Raw genomic sequence first — 17132 nt, 5'->3', positions numbered from 1 at the left:
GAAACTGGGAAAAAGAGAATCACAGCCTTGATAGAAAGAACTCTACAATAACTGTATTAGCTACCCACAGCTGCTCTAACAAATGACCACAAACTTAAGAGGCAGGAGAACAACAGAAATGCATCATCTTACAGTTCTGAAGGTCAGAGGTCTAAAATCAGTCTCGGCCGGGCGCGGTGGCTCAAGCCTGTAATCCCAGCACTTTGGGAGGCCGAGGCGGGTGGATCACAAGGTCAGGAGATCGAGACTATCCTGGCTAACATGGTGAAACCCCGTCTCTACTAAAAATACAAAAACCTAGCCGGGCGCGGTAGCGGGCGCCTGTAGTCCCAGCTACTTGGGAGGCTGAGGCGGGAGAATGGCGTGAACCCGGGGGGCGGAGCTTGCAGTGAGCCAAGATCGCGCCACTGCACTCCAGCCTGGGAGACACAGTGAGACTCCGTCTCAAAAAAAAAAAAATAAATAAAATAAAATAAAATAAAATAAAATAAAATAAAATAAAATCAGTCTCACAGGACTAAAGTCAAGGTGGCGGCAGGGCTGGTTCCTGTCGGAGGCTCTGAGGAGAGAATCTGTTTCCTTGCCTTTCCTGGGTTCTAGAGGCCACCTGCATTTCGTGGCCCATGGTCCCCTCCTTGTATTACTCCAACCTCTTGCTTCCATCGTCTCACCTCCTATTAGCCACTCTGACCTCCTGAGACCCTTCTATAAGGACCCTTAATCCAGGATAATCCACCCATCTCAAAACCCTTAACCTAATCCTATCTGCAAAGGCCCTTTGCTACATACAATCACATTTACAGATCCAGGGATTAGGCAGTGGACATCTTTGCGGGGACATTATTCAGCCCACCACAATAGCTTTCCAAGGGGAGAAGCTGTCATGACTTAGGGGCCATTTCAGGGGATAGACACAAGGTTATGTCGAGCAAGTGCAAACTGTCTTGAGTGCTAGGAGAAGGGACAGAAACCTGCTCCTGTTGAGAGACTGGTCCAGGCCTTCAGGCCTTCAGAGTGGATCCTGCTTCCTTAAGAGATTTAGCAAACATAAGGGATGTTTTCCATGGCCTAAGTTCCCAACTCTAATGGAGTGTGCTTTGATCTGGTGTGTGTGCTACTGCACCGAACAATACCCTTGCACACACTGCAGCCTGGGCCCTGGGCGCATTCCCTCCTGCCACACCACAAAGTCCCCAGGGTGTGTTCCTAATGGAGGGCCACTACGGCCTGGGTGGGAGAAGGGGTTCTGCATGTCCCAGTGCTCACCACACGTCTGCTTTCCTTCCATAGCCCTCGCCGCTGATCACCTCAGGGCTCATCCAGTAGGGTGTGCCAGTGACGGAGCGCATGCCCGTCCCCGACATACAGATCGTCTGCAGGCGTTTGCTGGCCCCAAAGTCCCCCAGCTTTACATTCCCAGCAGAGTCTCGGAGGATGTTGGCTCCTGAGGCATGAAAGGGCAGAGGCTGCAACCCTGGACCCTCTTGCATTTTCTCCCATCCTCTCCACCCCCAGGTCACTGAGAGCTGGTAGAGAGGGCGGGGCTACCACTGAATTAGACATGAACTGCAAGGGGCAAAGGATTTAATGAAGGGGAATCTCAGATCTACCACACAAATGACCATCGCCATGGTCAACATGTAGAGGCAATATTTTCCCATATTGCTCAACCAATCTTCTCACCAGTTCCTCAAGGAAACAACTGGGGTCCCACTTTTCATAAAGTTCAGAATGGTTAAGTGATTGGCCCCTGCAGGCACTCAATGGCAGACTTGAACCCAGGTCCTGGGGACTCCACACATCCTGGCCCTGCTCACCCTTAATGTCCCGGTGAACGATCATGTTGCTGTGCAGGTAGGACATGCCCTCCAGGATCTGCCGCGTGTACTTTCGGGTCACGCTCTCTGTCAGAGCACCATAAGCCTTCAACTGGTCTTTCACCGAGCCCTGGCAGCCACAAGGAGTCAGAGGAGTCCCCTCAGGGGAGGGCTAGTGGAGGGGCAAGCCCATTCCAGCCCCCAGTATGGCAGCAAAGGAGTCATTTGTTCAATTCCTATTTGGCTGTGCAGGGCATTTTGCCAGGAGCTGTCAGGCACTTTGGAAAAGAGAGTACCATAACTCCTTCCCAAGTAGCGCGCCACCCAAATCCAGGAGCTCCAGCTGAAGGCTGCATTTACTGGATAGTGGGCCAGCCCTGCATGCCTCAGGGGAGGGCTGGACCTAGGACAGCTGTCATCTCATACTCCCACTGCAGCCTGAGATGGGGCCCTCCTGACTCCAAGTCCCACCATCACCTCACTTTGCTCCTCTGGGCCTCTGGAGCCTCAGGTGTTCAAACTCCTATCCAAAGTGACCCCTATCCTGCAGGCCCCAGCCCCCAGGTCAGGCCCTATTCTGTGTGTGTCTCACATGCATTCAAGGGACACGTACCCCTGGCATGTACTCCATGAAGATGGTCAGGGTCTTCTCAGCACGGTCCCGCAGACAGCCATAGTACTGCACGATGCGCTCATGCTGCAAGTTCTTTAGCAACTGGATCTCGCACTCCAGAGCACTCACCTCCTAGGGGAGGGGTCAGTGGTCGCCTCAGCTCTCAGGGCCCCAGTTCTGCCCGCTTGGGTTCAGCTCAGCTTGCCCTAGTTAGTGGCCTCACAGGGGTCTGCCTTGGGAACTGCAGCTGGAGAAAAGGGGGACTCTCTTAACTGTCTAGCCCTCGGCCACAATGCTGGGCTGGCCTTGGGATGGTGGCACTCCCATGGGTGGAAGGAAGCAGGGAGGTGGGAGAAGGGGCTGTGGGTGCTTAGTTAAGGTAACTGCTGTTTGTCCACTCAACTTGAAGTGTCAGCCACGCTGAAAGCTGAACTGCAAAGCCAGGCCATATGATTCCTCCTTTAGAGCTGGACCAAGTGAAGGAGCCCCACAGCTCCTTCCTGGGCTGAGGGCTGGGGAGAGATACTTGTCTGGGGGAGGGCAGGGAGTCCCCTTTGTGGCACAGGTCATCACCTCTCAGTTTGGGTTACTTGGTACTTTGGCATCAGCTTAGTTCCTTGTACCTGATCCCTCCCACCAGGTGCTTGGTGCTCTTCAGACCACAGTCCTTTCACCCTGTGGCTGGTGCCAGGATGGACAGAAAGGGAGTTTGGGAAGAATGACAGAGGAAGCAACCTACAGCATCTCAAGCAACTACTCTGTGTGGTGAGACAGGCATTTCTGTTGAAAGGAGGGAACTGGAAGTCAGACCATGGGGAAAGTGTACCTTGCTTGTCTCAGGACTGTCTGGGTCAAACTGGACCTGCTTGGAAGCAAGTTCACGTCCCGTGTCCACGTCATAGCACAAATAGACCCTGCCGAAGGCACCCTGGCCCAGGAGCTTTCCCCGGCGCCAATTGATGGGGGCACTGGGAGCTACAGGAGAGCAGAAGGAAAGAGTTACTTTGTGTACATTATTTATGAATATCCCCTTCATTCTCCAGGAACAGGGCCTCTGGCTCAGGCTCCCCCTCACCCAGCACCATCACATCCTCTCTTAGAAGAGCATCTCCACCACAATCTAGAGCAAGCCCAGAGCCCTAGTCACTTGGACCTGAAGTCAGAGTCTTAAGAAGCAGAGGATTGGCTGAAGTCATGATTAAATGCTCTTCTGCATTGATAAATACATTTCCTTCCAAAGCCCCTAAATATCTTAATATGGCAGGGATGAAGGGTGTCCTCTTCCCTAGTTTAAACATGGAAAAACTAAAGATCAGAGAGGAGAAGAGGCTCATCACACAACAGTGGAGCCAGGCTTCAGGCACTCCAAGGCTTATCCCGTGTGGTGCATGTGGGCCAAAGCCACCACCTGCTGAGCCTAAGGGTCCAAGGGGCCCAGCTGTTATGCCCCTGTAGCTTGTCTGAGACCGCCTTAGCAGTCTCCTCCTAGCCAGGGACAGCTCCTCACACTTGGTTGGCACATTCCTCTCCTGCACAGAGAGGGCATTCTCGCTGTCTGCACTCCGCAGGCGCCCACGGGGGTCCAGGTATTGCACAGCCAGACCCATGTTCTCGCCATTTGTGCTCAGGGAGCGGCTGGAGGGCACCAGGGTGAACAAGTTGCCTTGATGACGCCGTATTCGGGGAAATGTTCTTCTGCCTGAAAGGGTGCAAGGGCCAGAGTAGAGCAAGTCACACCCCGGGCTACAAGGCTGAATGTACAAACCAGGTCTGAGCCAGAAGTGATAGATAATACCAGCTCCAGCCCATCCTGTCCGCCCTCCCACCTGACTCATTCCACAGAGGCTGCTGTCCCAAGCACTCCAAGAATCAGGACAAAAGCAGAAACTAGGAAGTAGTCTGGTTCAGGGAGATCCGGCCAAAGGGAAGGTGCATGGCTGGCCCGCGGGCTCCCAATTGCTTGGAAGGCCAAGCCACACCCAAAGGCACCGATTTCCTTGTATCCTACTCCTTACCCCTCTGTAGAGCGCCCCAGGCCACCTGCTGCTGTGGGGCAGAAGAGGGCATGGGAGAGATGGTGCCCCTGGAGCACACCATTGGCTCCAACCAAGGTCAGAGTTCCCAGTGGCAGCATTCTGGTCTACAAATACTATCTTCCCTGTTTTTGTTTTTTTCCTGTCTCCCGTGCCTCAAGTCTGAGCCACAATTCCTCAGGAATGAAGGAAAAGACAGGCATTGCATGGACGAGCCCACCCTCCTTATGGCGGCTCGTCCTTTCTTGAGGCAGCCAGCAGGGAGCAGGTGAAGGAGCACTCACCATCACTGTAGTCCTTGTGGTGCACAGACACATGGTAGCGGCGGGGGTAGGTTCCACCTTTGACCCCTTTGTCATAGAGCTGAGTTTCCCGATCTGAGTAAGATGGGGGAATCACTGGCTTCTGGGTAGGTCAATGTGAGCCACTTAAGCCCCCAAGCCCCCAAGTCACCTAAGACCTCAAAGCAGCAAGCCCAAGGAGAGCTACTGACTCAGAACAGTTGAAGCAGAGCCACCTGAGGCCCTACCCAGACACCCTGCATTGCCCACCCAGGCTCTGTGAACTCACCTGAGTATTCCTGTCTATTGTCAGGGAAGCTCTGGGCACGGGACATTCGTGATTTCCGGAAGGACGGGCTGGAGAAAACAAAAAGAAAAAACGGACTCCCTGCACATTTCTACAGCAACCCAGCAGGGCATCCAGGCAGTCTCCCTTTCTAATCTCTGCCACAGCGTTAGGTGGGGGAAGCAGATTTTGCGGGAAACAGCCCTTTCCTGAGCCCAGCTCCTGCTTTCTCCACTCTCCCTTCACTAGTCTGTGACCCAAATTTGACAGCACCCTGAGTGGTAAATCTCCCCCATCTGACCCAACTCCAGCCTGGCTGCACAGCCTTCTCCCTCCTTGGCCTTTCTTCCCACCTCTGTAACAAGAAAAGAGCTCCAAGAGAATCCTTTGCCCAGGGAGTAATAAAAATAGCCACAGCATCATCGTTTATAGGTTGCTGCTTTCTTACCTATTTTCTAAAGTGAGTTTTTTCTCATTTAATCCTCAGAACGCTCTGAAGTAGCAAATATACCATATAATAAAAATAACATAATAGCAGATCCACTTGTTGAGCAGCTATGCTGTTTCTGAGTTCACAGACACCCCTACAGATTAGGTACACACAGTCCTATTTACTTGCTCAAAGACAGAGCTAGGAAGACAGGGCCAGACTTTTTTTTTTTTTTTTTGAGACCGAGTCTCGCTCTGCTGCCAGGCTGGAGTGCAGTAGCACAATCTCAGCTTACTGCAACCTCCACCTCACGGGTTCAAGCGATTCTCCTGCCTCAGTCTCCCAAGTAGCTGGGACTACAGGCACGCGCCACTGGCCAGGATGATCTCGATCTCTTGACCTTGTGATCTGCCCGCCTCGGCCTCCCAAAGTGCTGGGATTACAGGCATGAGCCGCCGCGCCCAGCCCCAGACTTTCTTTTTTTTTTTGAGATGGAGTCTCGCTCTGTCACCCAGGCTGGAGTGCAGTGGTGCAATCTTGGCTCACTGCAACCTCCGCCTCCTGGGTTCAAGTTATTCTCCTGCCTCGGCCTCCCAAGTAGCTGGGACTACAAGCACGTGCCACCATGCCCGGCTAATTTTTTTGCTTTTTTTTGAGACAGAGTCTCACACTGTTGCCCGGGCTGGAGTGCAATGGGGCGATCTCGGTTCACTGCAACCTCTGCCTCCTAGGTTCAAGTGATTCTCCTGCCTCAGCCTCCCAAGGAGCTGGGATTACAGGCGCCCACCACCAAGTCCAGCTATTTTTTTTATTTTTTTATTTTTTAGTAGAGACAGGGTTTCACTATGTTGGCCAGGCTGGTCTTGAACTCCTGACCTCGTGATCCATCCACCTCGGCCTTCCAAAGTGCTGGAATTACAGGCGTGAGCCACCGCACTTGTTTTTTGTTTTTGTTTCTCTTTTTGTTTTTGCATTTTTAGCAGAGATAGGGTTTCCCTATGCCTGTCAGGCTGGTCTCAAATTCCTGACCTCAGATGATTCGCCTGCCTCGGCTTCCCAAAGTGCTGGGATTATAGGCGTGAGCCACTGTGCCTCAAGGCCAGACTTTAAATCCAGGTCTCTGACCCCAAAGTGTATGTTCTTGCTGCTAAACCAGGCATCTTTCTTTCAGCTTAATCACCACCATCCCATTTCGGAGATGGGGAAACTCAGGAACAGAGAGGTTAAAAGACTTGTCTGAAGCCATTCAACTAATATTTGGTGGAGCTGGGACTGCATCTAGGTTTGTCTGACTCCAGATCTCATGCCCCTTCCCAGATTCCATGAAGGGAAGATGAGAGCCCTGAGCCCAAGTCAGGCTGGACCTCAAGGAAGTAAGTCCAGGTCATTCACAATGAGAAGAAAAGAAAGTACTGTAGGGACAGAGGAAAAAACCCAAGAATACAGAGGCAGGTAAATGTAGCTATCTTTCCCAGCATCCACCTGAATGGCCCTTTCCCTTATACAAGAGTGCTTACTGGCCTTTTGCGGCGGCCACAGGTTTGAAACTCTCAAGGCAGTGGCACAGGGGGGCTGCCCCCTCGTTTCCCAACTACTAGACCTTCCGTAGTCCTCTTCTCTCCCCTTTCCCCTCCAAAGCTTAGGAGATAGTCCAAAGCCAGAGTCAATCCCTGTCTTGGCAGAGCCCTCAGTCTATGACAGCAAGCCCTGGCACTCCTGCCTGTGTCTTCTTACTCCCCTGGTTGGAAAGCAAGCCCCAAACAAGGCAACACATTGGAAAGCAAATAACCATAACTGTATTCTATGATATCTAAAGGGAAGACAGTGCTCATCAGTGCTTAGGTCTATTAGGCAAGACAATGCACAAATTTAGCCACAGTCACAATATCACTACCCAAATGAACAATTAATCAGTTACACAAAGTAAAAAAATCCCCAAACCTGCTCCATAGCCTCTGAACACAGTCCTAAGCCCAGACAGAGGTGATCAAAAGTGCTCTTGGGCATAATGAGGCAGAGGCAAGGGAGTGGCCAGATCAATATCAAGGCCTCTCCAAACATACCCTTTCTATTTGGTATGTAAAGGACATCACTTGTTTCCTCCGAAAGTTTAAGAAGGAGATATACACCAAGCAGGTGGCGTGGTACGCTAGGCATTCTGGATATTCTGTTTTTGGGTTTCAGTTTCTTACTCCACCAAAAACACTTGGAATAAAAAATGGTGGTAAAACAATGGATGAGAATTTAGTTTTTCCCCTAAAACACTGGCAGTCCACTCCTTCTCAGTTCAGATTACAGCAGTGAGGCCAAAAGAATGAGAAAGGCATATATTATGTGGAAAGTCAAAACATGTAAAGCACTTAGAACAAAGCAAGTACTTAATAAATGAGCTGCTATTTTATGAGCTATTATTACATTCATTTAATTATGCAATCGTAACATTCTGGTGGTGTTTGGGAAATTAAGGGGAAGGCTTTCCTAGAAGCATGATGCTTTAACCCTGGGTCTGCAGAGCTAACTCTTCTTCCTCAACCCATCAGTTCCAAAAATGCCTATGCATTACCCTCCAAGCCACCCACAGTCCCATACCTGTCTGCTGACCTGTCCAAGGATTGGCAGCTTCCAGACAAGGAATTTTCTGCACTGCTCAGGGGATCCAGCATCTGTAAGGCAAGTCAAACAATGAAGCCACACCCCCCAGCCCCAATTCCCCCCAGTGACCCAGGTTTTATGGCAAGGGCCAGCAAATGGGCTTTTTGTCAAAATATGAAAGTGTCCTTTTTCTCCCCATGCAGTGGGAAGAATGGTTAGAAAGGTACCATCCTCCCCCTTAGTTTAAAAGGCAAGTTTCCAGGAGGGAGAAAAATGCTTGGCTGGCATCCCAAGGAGCTCTAGCAGGACAGCAAAGCAGAGGCTCTGCTTTTCTTGTTGGCATGTTCTTGGCTTATTAACACTGGAGCCTGGTACTGGAGATGGTACTACCCTGCTGAGCCTTCCAGTGAGTTTGGGTGGGACCCTAATGCTTCTGTTTACACTCTATAATTTATAATTTACAAAGACAAGTATTGCCTCATTTCACAGATGAGCACTACAGGCCTAGAAAGGTTAGAAGACTTGTCTAAAGTCATAAAACTAGTTAGTGCACAGCTGATACCGGAACAAAAATGTCCCAGTTCCTGGTCCAATGCAGAGGTAATAGATAACTAAATATATTAAAATATTTCTCTGGCCCCTGGTCAAATGCAGCAACAAAAGGCCTTTGGAATCACTTTTGCTCCAATCAATGTCCTGAAGGTCCTCCCTTTCATTTTCTCTGCACAAAAGTGGGGGTGGGGGTGGGGGAGTGGTCTTCAATTTCAGAATATTGATTATCCGAGCTCCAACGTTACACATTACAGAGGGGCCGGGCTTGGTGGCTCATGCCTGTAATCCTAGCACTTTGGGAGGCCGAGAGGGAAGGATCACTTGCACTCAGGAGTTCAAGACCAGCCTGGGCAACATAGTGAGACCTTGTTTCTGTTTAAATTTTTTAATTAACTAAAAAAAAAAAATTACATAGGGAAATAAAGTATCAGAATTATGAAAACTCACTAACAATCTCCATAAAATTAGTTTCCAACTCAAACATTTTTTCCCATTTAATACTAGGGTCCATCCCCACCCATAATTTCAAATGCTTTAGGTCATGCTGTCATATATGATTTTTTAAAATCTGCCAATCAAGGCAAATTCATTGCAAAGTAAAACTGCAAATGTTGCTAAGGATATAGCATAGCCAAAGTGGATGAAACCAACATGGGACTGCTTTCAATCCATCGGATACGTATTTGGCAAATTTAGACCAGTTAACAGAAAAAGACAAAAATGGACAAATAAATAACAGGGCAGGTGTGGTGGAGGAAGAATACCAAAGATTCACGAGACGCCTTGGGGAAAACTGCTGAGTCCTGTGAACGCTCTTGTAAAAAATGACGTTCTTTATGGTCAGAAGTCAAGCAGGGAGTGAAGGATGTTACACTGTGCTAGCATTTTGTTGTTGTTGCTGTTGTTCGAGATAGGATCTCATTCTGTCACCTAAGCTGGAGTGCAGTTCACTGCAGCCTGGGCTCGAGTGATCCTCCCACCTCAGCCTCCTGAGTAGCTGGGACTACAGGCAGGTGTGCCACTATGCCCAGCTAATTAAAATTTTTTTTTTTTTTGTAGAGTCAGGGTCTTGCTATGTTGCCCAGGCTGGTCTTGAACTCTTGACCTCAAGCAATCCTCCTGCCTTGGCCTCCCAAAGTGCTGGGATTACAGGTATGAGCCACTGCACCTGGACTGGCATAATTTTTGTTGGAAAAATTAGGCCAAAAAATTAACATGAATCATGCTTGGTTCATTCTAAAAATCAGTAAATAGATGCAATTACTTAAACCTGATTAAAGAAAAAACAAAATAAACTTATCATACTTTCACTTTTCAGTAAAGTCACACTGGAATATTCTTTCATTACATACGATGCAACGTCTGTTCCTGCTAAGTAGATTGATCTCAAATAGCCCGTTACCAGGAGCAATTCTCTTCAGCTAAAGAGGCAGGCGCTGGGGGAGGACCTTGGTAATCCCCAGCCACTGCCTTCCTTGGCCTCTTTCTAAAAGTCTGTCCTCACTAGGAGTCAAATCCTCCCATGCCTTCCAGGGCCATGCAGGTAAAGTGAAAAAGTGAAGTGGGCAGATTATAGGACCATGGAAGGGACACAGACTGAGGGCAATCAAGCTCATCTGCAATCTTTGGGATTTTACACCCAAGTCACCCCTAAAACAGCTGATATCCAGAAGTGCCCTGGTTAGAGAAACCAGAAAGGGTGGTCAGTAAAACGCCCAAAAAGGAAATCTGCAGCTAGAGGCACTCCAGGTCACTATTCCAAACATGAATTTATCTGGAAGGCAGGAGTATAGAAGGAAGAAGAATATAAAGGGCTTCTCATAGCCTATATAGTTTGAATAACGAAAGAAAAGTTAACGAGAATCAGTTTTTTGTAAAATCTCCCATGTGACAGCACAGGCCTTCTGTTGGATATTTTCCCCTTAAGAAATTTCCCCTTCTCAGGCCAAATCCCAGAAAGTATAAGAGCAGCCTTTTCTTTTACAATCAAAGCAAGTTTATTGAAAAGACCAGAATGACGCTAGAGATCTCACCCTTGCTGAGTTCACTAAGCCAAATTGCCATTTGCATCAAGTAAGCCACCAGTTTAAAAGTTAGCCACTAAAATGGCTGAGCCACTGTGGTACACACCCTAAGGTGATCGCTCCCTCTATCAATTAGTTCCAATGAACTGCCTTTCCCTTTAGTGCAAGTAGAACCTGTGATGTGCTTCTTGCCAACAGACTATGGCAAAGAAGACAGAACATTCATTCCTATGATTATGTGATTTTTATGACTCCATCTTTGCAGACTGGAGTAAGAGATTCTCCTGCTGGCCTTGAAGAAGCTGCCATGTTGTGAGAGGGCCCCATGGCAAGGAACTCCAGGTGGCCTCTAGGAAGGGAACTCAGAGAAGCCCTTAGGTGACATTCAGAAGAAAAGAGGAACCACAGTCCTACAGCCACAGAAACTGAATTCTGTTAATAACCATCTAAGCTTAGAAGAGAGCCTCAAACTCAAGAAAGGCAGGCAGCCTGGCTGACACCTTGATTGCAGTTTTGTGTGACCCTCAGCAGAGGACTCACTTGAGTCATGCCTGGACTCCTGACCCAGGGAACCTGGAAAATGATAAATGTATATTGTTTAAAGCCTCTAGGTTTGTGGTAATTTGTTATGGAGCAATAGATAACTAATACAACTGTCTACCATCATAAATGGTCAGACTAACCAATCCTACAGTGTAATTTTGATATGGTTTACTCCCTATCTTTCATCAAGTAACAGTAAAACTAAAATATATCCAATGAAAAACATAACCTGTCACTTTAGAACCAGTCATATGTTAAAACACTACTGAAATGAGCTGGGCATGGTGGTGCCTGCCTGTAGGAACAATGAGAGGACCACGATGAAGGAAAATCTGTTAAATGCTCACCCAACAGCAAACAGACTACGTAGTTTAGATCCTTTAGATCCCATCTTTGGCAGAAATTATTATTTGGCCCTTAAAAAGGGACAATCCATATTTGGGCAGGCCTAGTTTATAAAAGAGCTTTCAAATGTGGTTCATGTCCCTCAGTTCTGCACTGTGACTACTGAGAGCCCCTTGTTATGACCCTGGTCTGCTGATACAGGCCATGGGTATATCCCAGCCCCCCTATACTCACGCACTGCTCGCTGGTCTCTGGGATGAACTCCCCCTCACTGTTGATGCTGGTGTAGGACCCCTGCCGGGCAATGTGCTGCTGCCGCTCAGGAACATAGCCAGGGGGAGGTGAGCTTCGGCCAGGGTTCTGGGAGCCTAGAGCACATAAAGGAGGCTTTCAACAATAGAGCCCAGGGTGTGTGGCCCAAGAGGAGCAGGCATGGGGCCAACTCAGAGACACAAGGCCCTAGAGGTCAGGAATGTGACTCCAATGGGTTATGGCACCAACATCTAGCATGTGCCAGCTCCCTCAGGCAAACAAAGTCCCTTCCTAATAGGAAACAAACTCCAGAGATGGAGCAGGCACTACGGCATATCCGACCAAAAAAACCTTGGCACAAAACAGAAACCAGAATAACCCCTATGAGACCAATTTTAGCTGGCAATCAGACTAGCTTTTTAAAAAATTCTTATATATAATTACTCCTTCATAATGTCACCATCTCTCTTCCTCTAGAGCACTAACATCATTTCCTCCCATCCGCTCAATGCATCAGCTTAGTCCTCTTTAGTTTTGGGTCCCAGCAATATTTTGAGAGTGGGGACCAGGGAAAGGTAACTGAATATACCTGTGCATTTTTCTCTGCTGCCCTGTTCCCCCAGCCAGTGTCTCCCCTTATTTGTTCTCTACCTGTATCAGGTAAAAAGACCCTCCTTATGGTCTGGCCAGGATCAAAAGGCAGCCTTCTCCATTCCTACCCACTCCCACACTTCCTGTTTATGAGTAATGATATCACCTTTTTTTTTTGTTGTTAACTGAGACAGGGTCTCGCTATGTTGCTCAGGCTGGTCTGAGTAATGATATTATCTTGCATTTATGTGGTGCTTTACTTTTTGTTACACGTTCACAGTAATTAACCTCATTTGATTTTCAACATCCCTACAACAGAGGTTTGGTAAATATTTTTTGAGTGCCTGTTAAGTGGCAAGCATTCCACAAGGTATTTTTATAACATTTGTTACTTCACTTAATCCTTTCAACAATCCTGAAAGCTAAGCATTTGCTTTACTTAACAGAGGAGGAAATGGAGACTCAAGGAACTTAAATCTTCAAAAAAAAAACCCAAAACACCCAAAAACAATTATTTATGTTTTACAGGTAAGAGACTATAAAACCAATTTACAGGTATTTTCACCACATCAGCTTGTTAGATGAAATGGTTTATCATCCTAATGTTAGTGAATGAATGACAGAGGTGTGCAGAGACATACTATGTAAGTCATTGAGCAATGCTTTTCTGCCATAAGGGAGTTTGAGTCCAAGAAATCAGGTCCTCCCTCCTCCTAGCCCAAGAGCTTTTTCTGACTGGCTGTGTTGCTTTCCATGATCAGAGGAGACAAAAATGAAGCATCTTTTTTCCTTCCTAAGCTCACCAGACAAACCAAAAGAGTCAATTTTCAGAAGATTTTTAAAAAGCTTTACCAATACCCACACAAATATTTCTCGTAGCTTCAAAACTTAAACATAGGACTCTTATCCTGAACCCTTTTCCTGTTCTGAAGAGAACAAATTTATCCTGTTGTTTAGAAAACCAGAGACACAAGAGCCCTCCACTCCCTTATCTACCACCCCTTACCTCTCTCCCACGACCCAGCAATTCCCAGACACCAGGAAAAGCAGAAGTACCATCCCTCAACAATGCAGGCTACCTTCCTTGCTGGCCGGTTTCTCCAGTCTAGTTCAGGGGCTATAGCACTAGGTTTTCTGAAATGGAACTGCAGGCAAGATGCTCTGTGGAAATGGCTAAGGAAGCAAGAGAGACCAAGTTTGGTAGTTGGAGACCTTGGGAAGTACCTGACTCATTCTATTCTGTTTTATTGTTTTGTTTTCAGAGATAGGGTCTCACTATGTTGCCTGGGCTAGTCTTGAGCTCCTGGGCTCAGGCAATTCTCCCCGTTCAGCTACAGGCAGGTGCCACCATGCCTGGCTTCCCTCCTTTCTTGATGATAGATCCCTAGTCCAGACAATTTTAGATGGAAAATCTGAGATACTCAGTTTTAGTTTTACGTGTGTGTGTGTATACATGTTTATACATTTATGTATATATATATATTTCCTATCGCTCAAAAGCTCATATGTGACCAGGTGCAGGCGCTCACACCTATTATCCTGACACTTTGAGAAGCAGGAGAAATGCTTGAGGCCAGGAGTTTGAGACCAGCCTGGGCAACATGGTGAGACCCCATCTCTACAAAAAATATTTTTAAAATTAGCCAAGCACACACTTGTGAAACCAGCTACTTGGAAGACTGAGGCAGGAGGACTGCTTGAGCCTGGGAGGTTGAGGCTGCAGTGAGCCGTGTTTGGACCACTGCACTCCAGCATGGGTGATGGAGCGAGACCCTGTCTCAAAGATAAAACAAAACAAAAGCTCATGTGGAGCCAGAAGCACTCAGCCTGTGCCTGGAAGTAGAGGTAGCGTACCAGGGACTAAGCATCTACAGCAGAGGGTGCTCAAGAGCCCAGTCCAGGGTCTTAGAACATCCTGGAAAAGAGGGTGGGCCTGACAGACATGGAGTTCAACAAACTCCCTGGACCAGAGAGACTACCACTATTTCAAAGACCCTCAGAAGGAAGAAAAATACTTAATGGGGAAAAAAAGAATGGCGGGGAGTCTTGCTCTGTGTATGTGTGTGTGCACGCCCTTTTAGGGATGGGGTCTTGCTATGCTGCCTAGGCTGGTCTCAAGCCTTGGCCTCCCAAAGTGCTGGGATTAAAGGTATGAGCTCCCATACCTGGCCGGAGGGTTGCTCTTTGAAATATATTTTCTAAGAAGCTTGAACTATTGTTTTTCAATGACCTTCAAGAAACTGACACTGACTCTTTTTTTTGAGATGGAGTCTTGCTGTATTGCCCAGGCTGGAGTGCAGTAGTACAATGTTGGCTCAAGGCAACTTCCACCTCCTGGGTTCAAGCAATTCTCCTGCCTCAGCCTCCCAGGTAGCTGGGATTACAGGCGGCCATCACCATACCCAGCTAATTTTTGTATTTTTAGTAGAGACAGGGTTTCACCATGTTGGCCAGGCTGGTCTCGAACTCCTGTCCTCAGGTGATCTGCCTGCCTCAGCCTCCCAAAGTTCTAGAATTACAGGCATGAGCCACTGACTCTAATTCTTCTATATTAAGTCAGTTGTTCAGAACATACGGTTCATGTGGTTGTGCTGAATACCTTTTGATGAATTCGCTACTGAATTGGTATTGGAGAATACTTCCAATCTCCTCTTGGACACATCACCCCAGCCTCCCTCCAAGGATGTCTCTCTGGCAGGAAAGCTAACGTGGAGTCCTCAGTAATCTGGTTTCCCCACCTGACTCCAGAGCAGAGGCCAGAAACAAAATTGCTCTGAAAACAGGCATAGAATTTTGCTGGATTTCCTGTCTCAACATCTCACTCACAGGGTAGAGGCCACTAATTCTGAGATAAAGTGGTATCTGAGCCATGCCTTTGAAATGGTCTCAAACAGCCCATGGAAGATAATTTGTCCTATTTTCTAAGCCCTAACAGAAACTAAAGTTACTCTGAGTGTAAATTTAGGGATATTGTACCATGAATTAACAGAGCAATAAAATCAGCCAAGGCAATATTTTTTTTCTTAAAAAATGTTGTCACCTCTCATTTAACCCTTACTACTAACCCTGCAGTGGTGGTGCATTATCATCATCCACATTGTGCAGAGGGAAACCCAAGCCCCAAAGCCATAAAGTGACTTAATGGTGGGGCTGAAGAGAGAAAACAGGCTTTGTGACTCTCACACAGTTCAGTGAAGGCAATTTGGGGACCATAATTTATTTCCAAAAAGGGTAGGTATGCTGCTCAACACAGTGGCACAAGACAAAACTTCTCCTTGACCTGGCCAGGCTATCTGTTCCCCATGAATAATCCCTATGGAGGATGGAGATCCCATTCACGAGGAAATATGACAGAATGCCAGGCGTGGGAGGGAGGCTAACGTGGGGACAGCACAGGGAAAGCACAGTGCCATGTTTCTTTCTTTCTTTGGAGTGCAGTGGCATGTTCATAGCTCACTGTAGCCCCAAACTCCTGGGCTCAAGGGATCCTCCTGCCTCAGCCTCCCAAAGTGCTAGGATTACAGGTGTGAGCCACCTCCACAGTGCCATGTTTCATGTAGCTCAAATTCAGGGTTGTTTTCTCCATGATCATTTGGGAGTCAGAGGCCAGGGATATAAAATGTCGCTTAGCCAACAGAGGGCTTGGAGGCAAAGACAAGATGGAGGTTTAGGGGAACTCTGGACCAAGGAAACTACTCCACTTTCCAGTGACCCAGACCGCACACACCCATGTACCTGGCTGCTTCCCTTGCTACTGTAACACAAAATTCCAGCACAACTATGAAAAAAGGATGGTTTTCCTAAGCCCTATCATGCCACAAAACACAGAGAGAGCACTATTTAACCCTTTGCTTATAAAAATTAGCCTACTGCCTGCTTCCTACTTTTAGCTTTGGATGACATCTTGGTAGTCCACAAGTTCCGTGGCAATTCAGTCCACATGTCAGCAACATTTGTCAGCAGCAGAAGCAACATTAAGGAGGTAAGCAAGGCGCATGGAGAAGAGACTAAGCTTTGAAATTAGATATACGTGGGTTCAGATCAGGCTTTGCCACTCATTAGCTAATGATCTAAGCTCTCACCTCAATTTTCTCAACTGCAAAAACGGGGAGAACTATCTACCTCATAATTTCTTTTGGAAGTTATAAATGTGCTGGCACAGGTATATATCTACATAACCCTATCTCACGGCAGGAACTCCGCAGAACCCCATTTGTACCCTTCACTCTATGTGGCAGATATATGGGGTAGGTGCAAGATGGATTCCACCCTTCTAGTGTGCCTTCCTGTAATTCAGAAGCTAATTGGCTAAAAGCTGTATTTCTAAGACTTTCTTTAGGTTCAGCCAATCACATGCACTTTTGTGAGATTAACAAGCTTCCTGCTATTCCTGAGCACAGTCACAGAAGTCTTTGGTTTTTCTGCCACAGTGTTAGCAGAGGCCCCACACCTGGTCTCCAGCTTTGCTGATGCTGACAGACAGGTGTGGACCAGAGCTGAGGGGCACTGGACTTCTGGACCGGTGGCTTCCTGATTACAGAAGAGGGAGGATGCTCTGTGGTGTGTCTTAACCTACAGCCTGCTTCTCTTTCTTCCCTCATTGATTCCATAATCCACAATGTGCACCTCTGGCTTATGGAATCTCTTCTTCCTGAAACTAGCTACAGTGGGTTCTCCTCTGCGCAACTGAACTCTGACCAATACACTCTGGAGCTGTATTATACATTTTAACTAGAACAAATAAAAATGTCTCTTGTAAGGGATTGATTGGAG

At 47.6% G+C, this 17132-nt stretch overlaps 1 protein-coding gene across 5 annotated transcripts in view; it reads right to left on the bottom strand.

The window, feature by feature from the left end:
• The window catches only part of MAP3K3 (mitogen-activated protein kinase kinase kinase 3), a 74562-nt gene that overhangs the window by 2942 nt on the left and 54488 nt on the right, over window positions 1-17132 (bottom strand). For 3 of the 5 annotated variants that reach the window (XM_025360957.1, XM_025360952.1, XM_025360955.1), the window contains 9 exons: window positions 11751-11884; window positions 8050-8123; window positions 5034-5101; window positions 4748-4840; window positions 3938-4129; window positions 3257-3405; window positions 2431-2562; window positions 1818-1947; window positions 1267-1444 (listed from right to left, as the gene is read on the bottom strand). In XM_025360957.1, coding sequence (XP_025216742.1) covers window positions 1267-1444; window positions 1818-1947; window positions 2431-2562; window positions 3257-3405; window positions 3938-4129; window positions 4748-4840; window positions 5034-5101; window positions 8050-8123; window positions 11751-11884 — 1150 coding nt within the window. The remainder of the gene's footprint in view (window positions 1-1266; window positions 1445-1817; window positions 1948-2430; window positions 2563-3256; window positions 3406-3937; window positions 4130-4747; window positions 4841-5033; window positions 5102-8049; window positions 8124-11750; window positions 11885-17132) is intronic. The other 2 variants (XM_025360956.1, XM_025360953.1) reach the window with 1 other exon arrangement.

Source organism: Theropithecus gelada, chromosome 16 (genome assembly GCF_003255815.1).
Source record: "Theropithecus gelada isolate Dixy chromosome 16, Tgel_1.0, whole genome shotgun sequence".
Taxonomy (NCBI): domain Eukaryota; kingdom Metazoa; phylum Chordata; class Mammalia; order Primates; family Cercopithecidae; genus Theropithecus; species Theropithecus gelada.
This window is presented reverse-complemented; position numbering and strand designations above follow the sequence as displayed.